Source organism: Rosa rugosa, chromosome 1 (assembly GCF_958449725.1).
Source record: "Rosa rugosa chromosome 1, drRosRugo1.1, whole genome shotgun sequence".
Classification (NCBI taxonomy): Eukaryota; Viridiplantae; Streptophyta; class Magnoliopsida; order Rosales; family Rosaceae; genus Rosa; species Rosa rugosa.
In genome coordinates this window covers 54,214,204-54,229,335 of record NC_084820.1, presented here as the reverse complement: position 1 = coordinate 54,229,335, position 15,132 = coordinate 54,214,204, and the positions used below count along the sequence as shown (strand labels likewise).

The following is a 15,132-nucleotide window of genomic DNA, read 5'->3' as shown; positions in this document are numbered from 1 at the left end:
ACTTGGGCCTGAGCTTCTGGCTCGAATTTGTTGTTGTGACTTTGGGCTTGATTTGAGCTTCTGATTCAGCCTCTATTAATATTCACAATTATAACATAATCAAATTCAATATATGTTATTAAATCATAACGTAAATAAATTAATACAGCGGTTATGTACCTAAGGAAATGGGTTCAAATCCCATTAATGCTTCTGGCATTTCGTATATGTAATAAATTGGGTAAATGCTTCTGGCATTGTAGTAATATTAAATAGGAATCATACATGTGAATGTGTCATGATATATGTCAATCAAATCCAAAACACATGAACAAATATATACGACATATATATATATATATATATATATATATATATATATATATATATATGTATCAACCAAATAAATTAATAAAGTAAATTTGGGGGTTCATGCATCATGGTGATTGTTCATATTCAATCAATAGGCTCAATAAGCATGAATATAAAATTAGATTTTGGAAAGAAAAATACTTGATGAAGAACAGACGAATCTTCAGTTTATATGTGCAGAACTGAGAATGTTGTCTTTTCAGCCAATCCAATAACTCAGGAGTTATTCGCCTCTTCTCTTCATTGAATGATGAACCACCTCTTCCCGCAACTTGCAATCTGAATCCTAGAGCTTGTCGTGCTGATAACGTGTTGTACGTAAAACGATATTAAAAGAATTTGAGAGAGAGAGAGTTTAGACACAGAGAATGAAGTATGAGAAAATGGAGTGATTCTATTCATCTCACAATGAGGTTTATATAGGAGTACCTCAGGTTTACAAAAGGTAACTATTTAACGATTACATCAATCACTCGTCTGATTACAATCAATCAATCGCTAATTATATTTTGTTAATCACCAATCAATCTTAATTAGCGTATATCACGCAACACTAATTGCTATTACATGAATAGCCACATTAATATTTACAACAAGTAGAGCCCCACATCATTTATTCTTGCAGTATGTTAAGATTTATGAAAACGTTTCTAATATTACATCCTGCAAAGTTATCAAACTAGACATTATATTATTAGAGCATCTCCATCCGCGAATGGAAATATTGAAGGTCAAGAATAAATCTCTTTAAAAGGTAAATTCAATATGCATTTTGCAAATAAAGATCCCATAATAATAGGATTAATAACAACTATCCCATACATTTATACCATCTTCCGGAGTATCCCATAATGTTCCGGAATACCCACTATGGGATCTGCCTTTTCACTAAATACAATGGTGAAAAAAATCTAGAGTATGGAAGAATTTGCAAGAATATTGTAACATAATATCCTCCACCCTATGCGTTAATATGACATCTATACTCAGAAATATGAAAAAACTTGCGTGAACGATGTACTATAATTTCCCCCGCCGGCCCGCCCTATGCATTATTAGAAAGGGAACAATGCGTCTGATTTTCTTTGTCCATCTAGAAGCTCGCGCGTAATTAGGACTTAGGACTTAGGAATGATGCGTTACTTCCACACTTGAGGTTGCCCGTGAGTCATGCCATGGAACTTTAAACAAATGGAAGAACAAATAAATTGGGTAGGGCCCCAGATCATTTATTATTGCAGTGTGCTAAGATTTTTGAAAACGTTTCTATTACATCCTGCAAAGTTATCAAACTAGACATTATATTATTAGAGCATCTCCAATTCTCCATCCTCCAATAAGAATATTGAATGTCAAGAATAAATCTCTTTTAAAAGGTAAATTCAATATGCATTTTGCAAATAAAGATCCCATAATAATAGGATTAATAACAACATTCTGATCCAATTTTAAGAAAGAAATTTGGCATTGAACACACATGAAACAAAATCGAGTTTGGATTCATTAGAGCTAACAGCTGATCGACTACATCCCTCATAGTGATGATGTGATAAAGCTAACTAATTAAAAGTCGATTCCTATTTCAAGTAGTATACACAGTACTCCATGTCGATCATTGCGATCAAGGGCGTTATTCTCAGTACTGCCGGTATTTCCAAATGATCCCCACCACTCTTTCATATGATGCAAAAGCAAAGACTCTTTCAGAAAGTCTCCAAATGTGGTATGTGTACTCAATTCTTTTCTGGCAGTGGCGACTGTGCAGCCGGTCTGAATGAGTGCTAGGTAAAGAGCTAAGCATGCTGCAAGAGTTGAGATGCCCACCAACCAGCTACTAAAATGATGGTGTACCAAGAAGCCTCTTATTTTTCCATACTTGGAACTATAGTACTCATTGACGTCTCTAACCACCTTGTACAAGTAGGACTTGGAAACATCCGGACCAACCTCCTTGCAAAGGTTGTTGACGAGTTTCGCCACCCTCCTGTTGCTGCCTAGAGAGTGGTGCAGGACTCCGTGGTAGTGCAGGAGCCCTACATCCTTGGCCGAGTTGATGAGGCTGTCGAGGAAAAACAAATAGGTTGTAACATCTTGGTCGCAGTTGGGGTCACATTTTTCGAATGCAACCATGTTTCGAAACAATGTGCCTCTGTGATCATCAATGTGTATTCGAGGAATTGTGAGTACCTTCCCCCAACTCCAAGCGACGCGGCCGAAAGTGATGTCTAGTGGCCCTCGAGTGGGGTCTGTTCTGAACTTGACTCCGGCCTCCTTGAGCTCTTGTACTGATAGAATCTGCTTGGTTTGCTTCCCTCGCGGCGGCGTTTGCAGTACTGAACGGGTAGAGCAGTCCGGACTGATTGTCCTGTGGAAAAGATCAAGAAAGTGCTTGCTGCTGCTGCTTTGACAATGTTGTGGTGCATAATGCTGCGGTGGTTTGGTCAGAACATCATGTCCTCGCAGTAGCGGCTGAAAGAAGCGAAGGGCTAGTGCTTCCAATTTCCAACTTGCAATTGGTTTCTCATGACAAGTAGTGCTTGCTTCGGTCAGCTGAAATAATTTGCGCAAGACAAAGAGGGGAAGCTGATTTTCGATTTTGATCAAATCCCGGCGCAGGGTTGGAAGCATCCACCTTTGAATGATGGAGGGTGTGTGCTCAAAATCGGACTGCAATGAATCCCTGAGCAACCCTATAATGAAGCAACCATCAATCAGCATCATCTTTACAAACGCCTTGCTGCTAAGCTTGGATTGTTCCGAGTAGCAGCTCCTAGCCGCCACCTCCAATTCCTCCATTGCCTTCTTCGCATCATCTACCGCCTTCTTCTTCTTCAGCGACACTACTTCATCATCCAACCTATCATGGTAGTTTGGTTGAAAGAGGCGCCGAAAGTATGTGTGCTTAAGCTTCTCCATTTCTTGTAGGCTTTCAACTCCGTGATGGTAAGGACCGATGGACACAATGTTGGGCTCGTAAGCCTTCCTGTTCACCTGACGCATGGTGCTAGGAACCTTGTAAATGCAGGTCATAGAGTTTGTACTACTCTCCCTCCCTTGATCTTCAGGATTAAGAATACTCTCCAGCTCTTCTGTCAATGATGAGCTGCCACCACGAACTTGATGGAAACCTCTTGCTAAGATTTTTGCATCAAGTGTAGGGAAAGTAGTACAAGCCAAACTTTCTTGAAATCTCCTTCTGCAAGTGCTGGTTATCTTCTTTAAGATTAACCATCTGCTTGCAATTATAAGGTTTCCCTTCCCCATTTGAATGTGAGATTGAAGAAACTTATCTTCAATTTTCCCAGAATAGTACGTACTGATGGTACTCTTATCGATCTAAGTTTACAAGTCTATAAAACTAGTCAAGTCCACGCTTAGTTTACCTGAAGTCTTTCTGTATTAATATTAATATTAAGCAGCTGATGGACCAACTCGGAACCTTCATAATTATTACAATATCGACTCGTACAGCCCCAAAAATAAATTTTCTTCTCTACCGTACGTACCTGCAAGTATGCAGATTAATTGCGTGATCACGTGTATGACACGTGGTTACAATTTGTAAAAGATTAATCCGGCCTCTCCATACGTGCGGAACTGCGGAAAAACAAAAAAAAAACTGACGCTTTTTCCAACTTCACCGTTTTATTGTCTCAATTTTTCTCCTGGTTCTTGTATATTTTTTTTTTCATTAAAGCGTCTTTCTTTATCTTTTTGGTTATTGAGATGGGTTTTGAAAAATTTGCCAAGGTTGAAGAGGATGAAGGGTTTTTCTAGGTTATATTCCAGTAATTATTTTGTTTCATGTAAATCATCACTACAATAATTGGGTGGTTAAATTAATTCTTCACACAATCCATGAATTTCAGCTACCAATTCGGCAATTCAGGTTAAACACTAAAATTGTTGTTGTTTGGCTGAGATATCTCAGTCACTTAGGTCTTCTCCAACCCATGGGGGGAAAGGGCTAAAGGGCCAAAAAATAACTTAAATAGTGTCCAACCCATGAGAGGGATGGCTAAATGGCCAAATTTGAGGGGCAAATGGGCAAAAATAGCCCTTTGGTTAGCCTTTTAGCCCTATAAAAAAATGAATCAGAAAGCTACAATGGCCACATTTAGGGTCAGTTTGACCAATGCATGACGTCAGCAATGACCAGTTGCTGATGGGTCGTTGCTGATGTCAAGTAGCTGTTGGGTTTTTATTTTATTTTTTTTATATTTTTACATATGGTTTAAAAAAATTTACACTATAAATACATATCACCTCAACCTTATTTTTCACATCATCCTTCTACTACCATGTGTCATATTTTCAATATTTATTTTATTCATGACCTATGCCACATATATGAAATCATATAAGAAACTACAACATTGCTTGTGAAGTAACACATGGAATTTGAAAAGTACAATCGGAAAAATATTTTTTATCATAAAAATGATTTCAATTACTATAAATAAGAATCTGATAAAAAATAAGAACATATATATATATATATATATATATATATATATATATATATATATATATCAAAATGGAGGCTCTGCAAATGTGAGTTGGTTTTTGGGTTAGGTAATGGCTACACGTGGTTCTCGGTTTCAAGGTTTGTGTAGTTGGGAATATTTATTGGGTTTTCCCATTTTGGAATCTTTTGGGGCTTCTCTTTCTGTTTTAGTCACCACTCTATTCAAATTTTTAACGTGATTGTGAATCAAAGAAATGGTGGTATAGTGGGACTTTTGACTCTTTGGTCTTAGTTTAGTAAAGAGTCAAATTTCAGCCAGCAATATTATATGGTAACTTATACTCAAGTTAATCACTTATTAGATTGTGTTCCACAAATTATATGTTTTTTTTTTTTTTCCATCTGAGATCGAACACGTCTCTCTCTCTCTCTCTCTCTCTCTCTCTCTGGGTAAAATGGGGCAGAAAACCGAAAAAGAAAAAAAAAAGGTCTATGGGGGGACAATAGAGGTCTGTTAAATGTATATTAGGGGGTAATAGACGTCTATTGGGGAGCAATAAATGTTTTGAATTGATGTAATCTCCTCATTTTTTTTCCTTACTCAAAGTTTTATTTGTCTAATTTTACGGAGATTAGTTTTCATTCCGGCCTCCAAAAGTTCTATTAAGGGACAATAGAGGTTTATTCAGGGGGCAGTAAATCTCTGCGGCTCCATATGAGATCTCTGAAAACCTCTTTGGGGACTTTCGATGAGGTTTCATAAACCTCTATTGCCCCCCAATAAAGGTCTATTGAGGGGCAATAGAGGTTTATGGCCCCTCTATTGGGGGCAATAAAGGTCTATTTGGGGGTAATAAGTATTTTCGGCGATCTATGAGATATCCGACGACCTCTTTAGGTGTGGTGAGGTTTTTAGAGAAGTCTGGTGTGGTGGCAACCGGTAACCAGAATCCGGCGACCAGTGGTCGGAATCCCGTAGCCGGTGACGGGACTCCCGCCTAGTCTCCTATGACTTTTCTATTTCTCTATGTAACAAAAGGGTAAGGGTAAAATAATCTAAAAAAAAAAAAAACATAATTGGTTATTAGGGAATACTTTATTAGTCTTTATGGGTAAAAGGGGAAATTAAAAAAAAAAAAAAAACTTAATGAGGTAAGTGAGATAAATGACCCTAGAATTAGGGTAAATTGACAAAATCTATTTTAGATAGACACTTGTGATGATGATTATTGCTAATTTTTTCGAATATCCAACATTATTATTGTTATCCAAGTCCGTTCGAAATTCTCTCAAAAAAAAAAAAAAAAGTCCGTTCCAACTCATTTGACGTAAGGATGTGTTGCAGGAAGAAAATTTAGAGATAGATTTTGTGGCAGAAGGCGGGATCCACTCGAGTATCTAAGCAAGCAAAGAAGACCTGACAAGCAGATCTGTATCCATTAAACAACGCACAGAAAGAGACAACATCTATTCCAAGGACAATTAAGATACCCCTTCCTTCTTCACAGCCCCAGGGACATTTCAACATCGATCATTGCTGCTACCGTACTACCCCTAAAACCCTACACTGCCCTTTACTTAGAGGCACCAGTGCCCCACTAGTACCAGTACTAGTCTGATTTCTGATTTCTGAGAGGGCTTCAATTAGGGTTAGAATTAGGCAATTAGCAGCTATGAGCTATCAGAGATGGCTTTATCTTAGATTTTTTTTTCTATTTCTTTTTTCAATAAAGACTTTATCTTAGTTGTGTAGAGACGAGAGATCAGTAGTGTAGGACTAGTCGAATTCTAGGGCTCTGTTTTGCATGCTCGTCTGGGGTGTTTGTAATAACCGATTTTTACTGTTAATGAAAGAAAAAAAAATGGCAGACAAGTTTCCATGTTTTAGGCAGTAGTGACAATGCTTTATTCCCACTTGATTGTGCTTGATCGAGGGAACAATCAATCAAGCTTACAGACACTCTCCCTCTCTCTCACTCTCACTCACACTCTCACTCTCTCTATCGGCCGAACCCAGCAAGAAAAACAGTGCAACCATTCACCTGCAGACCTCTCCCTCCTCAGGCCACCTCAAGACGTCGGACCACCTCCAGTAGCTTCGCCTAGACCTTGCGCAGCCGCTGGTGGCATCCTTGTGCCGCAACATGGACGGTAGCGACGGCGGAGGACCCGGCTTCGTTTGAGCCGATTTCGAGTAAATCTCGATATCTCGAGCTACAAGCCACCAAAACTTCCGATCCTTAGCTCTATGAACTCGCCTCAACCTGCTGATCATCATCCCAGAAGGATCGCACCTGGAGTGACCGGATTCACGTTTGTCGGAGCTCGACCGGTTTTCGATCGAAAACCAAACCTTTCGATCGAGATATGTCGAGCTACAGACTATCATTTCTTGTGATTCTTGAGCTGGTGAACTCAGATTGAAGTTCTGAACAACTTTCATGAAGGGATCGAAGTAAGTTGTTGAAGTTTTTACGTCGGAACAGGGGGAACAGAGGAAGAGTTTCAATCTCCTGGTGATCTTCTCCTCGTTGTTCCATGAAAGTTTGTTCTTCATTTATGCCAAAGAAAGTAGTACTAGTACTAGTAGTGAAGGGTGAGGAAAAATATGGGTCAACACTGCAGTCGACCCGTGGCCCAAAATTGATGTCAATGGATCCACCAGCTGGCCCAAAATTGATGTCAATGGATCCACCCGCACCAGTAGAACCAGTGGACCCAAAATTGAGATCAATGGATCCACCAGCACCAGTAGAACTAGTGGACCCAAAATTGAGATCAATAGATCCACCAGTACCAGTAGAACCAGTTCCCATGGGCACTTGAGCAGCCTGATTGCACCTCTTCATCTGCTTCTCTCGAGCCCTGACGTTCTGGAACCAAAAATAAATGTTCTTGCCCTCAACCTGTCCATACTATTTCAGCTGGAGACAGATCTCGTGAATGTGCTCTGTAGTTGGGCACTTAACTCCCTTGTCGTAGTAAAGATCCTTGAGGATTCTTATTTGATCTGGAGTAGGAATCCACCTGGTACGGCTTCGCCAGAAATCCATGTTGGCACTACTCCCGGCTGCTTGGTTGTTTCCTCCATCCTCGATTTGTTGCTGGGTTTGTAGCTCCATTAGTTGCAGAGTTCGTGGTTCCATGGTGTTGGGTTGAGAGGAAGTGAAAATTGAAGAACGACGTTATTGAGTGTTTGAGGAAGATTGTTGTTAGAAGGATTGAAGTTAATGAAGTGTTGTTGGAGATCTGAATTTCTCAGATGAAAGAAGAGATTAAATCTTTCGGATGGAAGAGAAGATCGGAGGGAGAAGGATTGAAGATGAGAAGAGGAAGACTAAAGAGTTTGAGAGAGAATGGCTAGGGAAATTTCTTTTCTTTGGTGTGAACAGTTTTTCTCCAGAATGCACCTATTTATAGAACAAGGTGAGCAGATCTCCACTGTTGGATGGACAATCTCTGAGATTCAATCTACGCGTTGGATTAAAGTAGCTGTTAATGCTTTGATCCGTTGGGGATCTAATTAACGATAAGTAAAGAGAGAGAGAGAGATTGACACAAGATGTATAGTGGTTCGCCTCCGCCTGAGCGGGAGACTACGTCCACTTGAAAGCTACACTAGTGTGTCGAGCCTTGCGGCCTAACAAGATTACAAAGTATGTAATGGGATGTCCTAATTGTGGGAGGGGGGCATTCCTCTTATAGATGAAGGAATGCCCTTCCTATACTTATTCTTCGATGTGGGATAAGTTTTCACATAATTCTAGTATAGAAAGCTTAGAAGCATGTAGAAAGCTATTTTGTGGTGACATCTTGGCAAGGGCGGGAAGGTGGCTTCCCAGTGGCGGATTTGTGACTTCCGGATACCGCCGCGTAGCCTGAACATAGGGCTACATGATGCATGTCTCGGTTGGGCCTTGCCATGCCTTGTGGATGTCCCAAAGTGGGTGTTACTTATGCTTGGTGATGTAGTAAATACTCCATATTGTTGGAGGTATGTACAAGTCCCCGAAGTCCCCAAGTAAGAGTAGCTTCTTGGTTGGGGAGTTATAACCACGAAGTCGTCAAGCATAAGTAACCGGGCGGCACGGGGCCCCTACAAGTCCCCGAACTCCGTAAGCAAGAAGGGACTCGTTAACCTGCACAACAAAAACAAAAAGCAGGCATACGTAGAATGCGCGTTGCATGGAGGAACAAATGTGAATTGTATGGATATGCGTTGGCATATATAAACGTATGAGGTGCGTGATACATGTTGATGTATACACGCGAATGGCGTCGAGGACGATCGATTATGACGTACAAGCTCGAGAGCGCGTATGGTCGTGTGAGCATATGGATTGCATATGATAAATGCACGTTGTATGAGCGCTGCGAAGGTAAGCGTTTGTTTGGTTGTCGCTTGTATTAATGGAACGCGAAAAGAATTCAATTTGTCGGGAGCGACAAATGGTAGAAGAATTCCATGTTCCATTAATATGTGGTGTGTCGAGTGGACATGAATGTGAAGATTTGGGAATGCCGGGAAGGCGTGAGCGGGAAGCTCGAGGATTGCCGGGAAGGCATGAGCGGGAAGCTCGAGGGGGATGAGCGGAAGCTCAATGGGTTGCCGGGAAGGCATGAGCGGGAAGCTCGTGAGCGGAAGCTCAATGGGGCGCCGGGAAGGCATGAGCGGGAAGCTCGTGAGCGGAAGCTCAATGGGGCGCCGGGAAGGCATGAGCGGGAAGCTCGTGAGCGGAAGCTCAATGGGGCGCCGGGAAGGCATGAGCGGGAAGCTCGTGAGCGGAAGCTCAATGGGGTGCCGGGAAGGCATGAGCGGGAAGCTCGTGAGCAGAAGCTCAATGGGGTGCCGGGAAGGCATGAGCGGGAAGCTCATGAGCGGAAGCTCAATGGGGCGGGCCCCTGGTAGGCCCCGCTAGAGAGTCCCCGACTCCCCAGCCATGTTTGTTGAGGGGGAGCTGCACGGAGCAGAGGGTGTTGGGAAGCGATCCCAATCTTTGGTACCCAAGCGTCGGGGTTAACTGCCGGATCAATGGCTGCCGTAGGCTGCGTTAACTAGTCCCTTGCTGCCGGATCAATGGCTATTATGAGGCGTTGCCTGACCGCATGGCGGTTTTGGTCGTAGACCGTGGATGTGTACAGTATGTATTTGCATGGAAAAATGACAAACACATAGAGCATGCTTAAGGGTCATGGAGACATGTATAGACATGGCAATAGCTCTAATTGAAAGAGCGTAAGAGATAAGATGAATGCACTTATCTTGTGCCAATTTGGAGGCTAGCGGAGTTGGCCGAGCAGGACGATCCATTGCTTGGCGGATAAAGTATTCCGATAATGTCCGTCAACTCGTATTTGCGCTTGAATGCTTGATAGAAATAGTTGAATTTCCCTGTTTTCCAATTTTTGTGAAGCTCTGTGAAGCTCTGCCCAGAGGATTGAAGCTCCGCTGGTGACAGAATCTCCGCTGGGGATTGAAGCTTCGCCGATGCTCAGCTTTCGATGCCGACGAGCTAGCGGTGGCGCCCAGCAGAGAAGGCCGTTGGCGGTGGGTTACCGCCGGGTTGTGCAGGCGGAGGTTTTGTGCAGGCGGAGGTTTGTCCGGCGGAACTCCAAAGTGTGGCGGGGCATTGCCGTCTAGCGGTTTGTCCGGCGGAGCTCCAAAGTGTGGCGGTGCTGCAACCTGGTGCTGTAACCTGGCCGTCGGAGCTCGCAGCGGGGACTGCACACTGGTGCTGCCAGAGGAGTTTGGCGGAGCTGCAGAAGTCCGGCGGAGATGGTCTTGGTGTCCGGCGGATGCTGGAGTTCGGCGGCGAACATTGCGAGGCAGCGGCAGTTTTGAGTCTGCGGTGGTGGTCAGCGGTTGCTGCAGTGAGCAGAGGAGTTGGGCGGTGCTGGCAGGTAAGCTCGAGCTGGGTTTTGCCAGCGGTTTGAGGAGCTCAGCGGTGACCCGAAGTCAGTGGTGGCATGGTCAGTGGCGGGGGAAGTTGGGCGGAGCGGGGCTTTGCTGGGTCTTGAGAGAGCTGCTGCCGGCGGTGATGGCATGAGCGAGAGCAGTGGCCAGCCCCGATGACGGTGATGGCAGATCCCTGGGGTGTCCAGAGCAAATCTCTGGGTGTCCAGAGAAGATTTGCCAATTTTTTGGGTGGTTTTTTTTTTTTTTTTTTTTTTTTTTTGATGTTCAGCGGAGACTACTTTCATCAGCGTTGACTGATTGTTAACTAACGTTGGTCAGCGTTGACCGAAAGTGTGACCAAGCCTGATGGGCGTTGACCAACCCCGTCGGGCGTTGACCAAGCATTGACCGCCCCACATGCTGGTGTTTTGAGCAATTTCTGCAAGTTTTGACCACTCCATGGGCGTTGACTAACTCCGCTGGGCGTTGACCACGTGTTGACTGGCGTTGACCGGCCCTCAAAGTGCAAATTTCTGCACACTCTGCTCTAGTTGCCGCCAAGAAACATTAATTCAAACATAAACTCAAAGAAGGAAGGAATTTCTTCAAGCTCCGCTAAGCAGACTTAGCTCACGGTAGGTGACGAAGCCATTGTGTTGGCTTCCCACAGACGGCGCCAATGTTAATGCTTTGATCCGTTGGGGATCTAATTAACGATAAGTAAAGAGAGAGAGAGAGATTGACACAAGATGTATAGTGGTTCGCCTCCGCCTGAGCGGGAGACTACGTCCACTTGAAAGCTACACTAGTGTGTCGAGCCTTGCGGCCTAACAAGATTACAAAGTATGTAATGGGATGTCCTAATTGTGGGAGGGGGGCATTCCTCTTATAGATGAAGGAATGCCCTTCCTATACTTATTCTTCGATGTGGGATAAGTTTTCACATAATTCTAGTATAGAAAGCTTAGAAGCATGTAGAAAGCTATTTTGTGGTGACATCTTGGCAAGGGCGGGAAGGTGGCTTCCCGGTGGCGGATTTGTGACTTCCGGATACCGCCGCGTAGCCTGAACATAGGGCTACATGATGCATGTCTCGGTTGGGCCTTGCCATGCCTTGTGGATGTCCCAAAGTGGGTGTTACTTATGCTTGGTGATGTAGTAAATACTCCATATTGTTGGAGGTATGTACAGTAGCCTTAAAACACGGAAAAGTTGTTGGCGCGTGGAGAGCGTGTAGGGGGACAGAGTGAATCTCGAGACGCTGTGGCAGACAGCTTTAGCCGAAAGTGATCTGCTTTTCGTAATTCACGGAAGAGACGTGTCATGGCACGTGGAGTGTGCCGACAGTTTGTTTTTATTCTATCGCTTATGATAGAATAAGTAAAAGGAGTTGCATGGATAATAATGAGAGCAGCTGGTGCTCTAGTGGGTGAAGAGCAAAGCTCTTGTACAAGAAGTCGGAGGTTCGAACCTTGCCTCTCATTTATTTTATTAACAATTATATATTCGACTTTTAAGAATATGAGATTATGAACTTTGACTATACATAATGTCGGAGTTACGACAAATCCACGAAAATGTTTACAACTCTACCTATAGTTTAAAGGGGCTGTGACCACTTACCCAATTTTAGCCTGAAAATTGCCCACTTACTCCACTAAGAATTTTTTACTCCCATTTACACAATTTAAGCACAAGTGACATTCTTACCCCCAGTCTAATTAATAAATTACAACCTTCTCTCTCTCTCTCTCTCTCTCTCTCTCTCTCTCTCTCTCTCTCTCTCTCTCTCTCTCTCTCTCTCTCTCTCTCTCTCTCTCTCTCTCTCTCTCTCTCTCTCTCTCTCTCTCTCCCTCCCCCTGTAACGTCAACTGAGCAAAGTGACCACCACCTCCGTTGACTCGAAGACGCCAAGTTCACTGCAGTCTTCGCCGGATCTCTCTCTCTCTCCCTCTTCCCCCTGTCACGTCAACTGAGCAGGTGACCACCACCTCCGTCGACTCGAAGATGCCGAGTTCACTGCAGTCTTCGCCGGACGAGGATTAGACACCGGTTCTTCAGGAGCTAAGCGTTGGGGATTGGACCGCGTTGGGGACTGGACGAGGGTGTCCATCCATGGAGGCTTTGTCGTTCCTTAGCAGATCCGCAACCAACCCGAACGCCCGATGTGGCTGACCCGAAATTACAGCGATCGGAGCCGGCGCTGGAGCTTCTTCAGCCTCCAAGAGCGATCGACGACTTATAAAATGACCGACTCGTCGTCCAGACCCGAACGTCGACCGACGTATAGCCTTCAGAAGCCGAAGACGAAGCCACGGTGTCGCCGAAGATGGTGATTGGGTGCCCAAATCAGTTTCTAGTTTTTTTTTTTTTTTTTTGCTACCCACTACATTTCCTGGCTGGTCAAATTTTATTTTTCCAGTAGTGATTGCTTTTTTTTATTATGATTTGGTTGGCAATAATAAGATTACTGAGGGGCAATAAAATGTTTATTGAGGTAATAATAAGATTATTGGGAGGCAATAATAAGATTATTGGTATGGCGACCCGGAGACTAGATTACCACAGCGCCGCCTCCCCAAGGAACCCTACGCCTGTGACACTTAGTGAGCAAGTGTTTTGGGCCTAGAATTCCTCAAAGAGACAAGACCTTTGGGTTGGAGAACAAGAAATCTATAAGCCCGAAATTCTTGGGCTTGTATAGTGGGCTTGGCTCGTAATCACAAGATTACGAACTAGGCGAGGAAGAGGAAAGGAAGGTGGTGTTGTGTTGAGTTTTAGAACCTACGTCATTTTTTAGTTCTTAGCCCAAGTTTGCATTAGGTTCATTGAATGGTAAGTTACGTGAGTCTTCTAGGTCTAGCCCACTACAACCTAAACTCAAATGGAGGTTCTAACCCTAGGGTTCCACTTTGGTGGTAAGCAATCACACACATCATCAACCATACATAACGTTACAAAAATTTAACGGGACCGAACAAGCCAAATTCACTACTAGAAATCTGTTCATAGACATCGCATGTTTTAAATCGGTCAGACTTGCACACGATGTAAAAAATTAATCTAACATCTTTTTACAAAAATACCGATTTAAATGTATATTATTAACATCGGGTCTTAAAATGACCGGTGTTAAAAGTTTTGTTTGAAAATTTGCGGGAACCTACTTTTGCAAAACGCGGTAAGTCTTTTAAGTGAATTGAAGAAGCGGGTACTAAATCTAAAAACTTTCACACTTAGAAAAAAAAATTAAAGCCCGATCCCAAAAGTAAAACAGAAAACCCTAACGCACTAAGCTCTCGCCCGACTCCTTCATTGTGAACTCACCCCAAACTGGATCTCCTCCCAAACCCGACCTCCATCTCACTCGAACTCGCCGTCATTATTACCCTCCTTCTTTCCTTCATCTACGTCCTTAGCTTCTTCGGCATCGACTCCGTCCAGTCCGTCTTCAACTCCCGTTGCTGCCCTCCCCCTGCCAAACCCATACAGCGCCGTTCCGTCTTAGCCTCTGGAATCGAAGCAAGAGAGTGGCGGCCAGTCGGCGCGACTCACTTCAGAGAACGACTCCGTTGTGGGATTCGAAGGATTTGCCTGTAGAAGGATTCTAGGAGTCGCCGGTCGGAGATGAAGTAATCTTAGTACGTATGATTGTTTTTGTGGTCTATTGTTTTCATTTGGGCGAAAATTATTGTATGGATTTGTGGGCTATTGTTTCTTTTCAAAATTGAATGCGTTTTATGTTTGGGGATTATTGATTAGAGGTGTTTATTGTGGATTAGGTGGTCCGGCCGTCGGAGATACACAGTCCAAATGCTTGAGATTGGCCGATAAAAGTCCCTCTGAGGCGGTCGCCGTCCGAAAATTACTTGGTCATCGCTTACCACTTGATGCACGGAAAGCCAAATCTGAATGGTCATCGCTTACCACTTGATACTTGGAATCACTAATCGTTAAGCCTTACATTACATGCTTAATCGATATTGTTTTTCTTATTATTCATTTATCTCGTCTCAGATCTGAGAATTGTCTTTGATGATTTTTCTTGGTTTTCGTTTATGAATTGAATTGATTTCATTAACCACCAGGGAAGAGAGTTTGCCTCAGGGTTTTCTTCTTTTTCTGTCTTGCTTATATAATAATGTTTGTTAGCTGCAGATGAAAATTTTAATGGCATTGTGAATAATAGGTGCCTCTTGAAGCCTTAGTAATCTTTCTTTCCTTTTTTTTTTTGGTTAATTGTGTAGGTGCCTGTAGAAGTGCCTGATTAGAATCAAGTGTTCAGGGATCCAACATTGCCGCTCATGGTGGACATTGGAAGTGGTACCGTTCTTATTACTGATGGACTCTTTCTCATGTTTATCTGTAGCTGTAGTCCTAGTGCTTCTTGATTATGAGCAATTTCTTACTTTGAGCC

The 15,132-nt window shown here is 43.2% G+C and overlaps 1 protein-coding gene across 2 annotated transcripts; it reads right to left on the bottom strand.

Annotated features, from left to right (window-relative positions):
• Positions 1–1,734: 1,734 nt before the first annotated feature.
• On the bottom strand, positions 1,735–3,691 carry LOC133741393 (UPF0481 protein At3g47200-like). Of its 2 annotated transcripts, XM_062169310.1 has the most exons (2): positions 2,539–3,691; positions 2,112–2,410 (listed from the first exon to the last, which is right to left on the bottom strand). In XM_062169310.1, exons 1-2 carry the CDS (start codon positions 3,613–3,615, stop codon positions 2,255–2,257), a joined length of 1,233 nt encoding a protein of 410 aa, XP_062025294.1. In that variant the 5' UTR covers positions 3,616–3,691; the 3' UTR covers positions 2,112–2,254. The 2 variants fall into 2 exon arrangements, with proteins under 2 accessions (XP_062025285.1, XP_062025294.1); XM_062169301.1 differs by having other exon boundaries at positions 1,735–3,691.
• Positions 3,692–15,132: the final 11,441 nt, after the last annotated feature.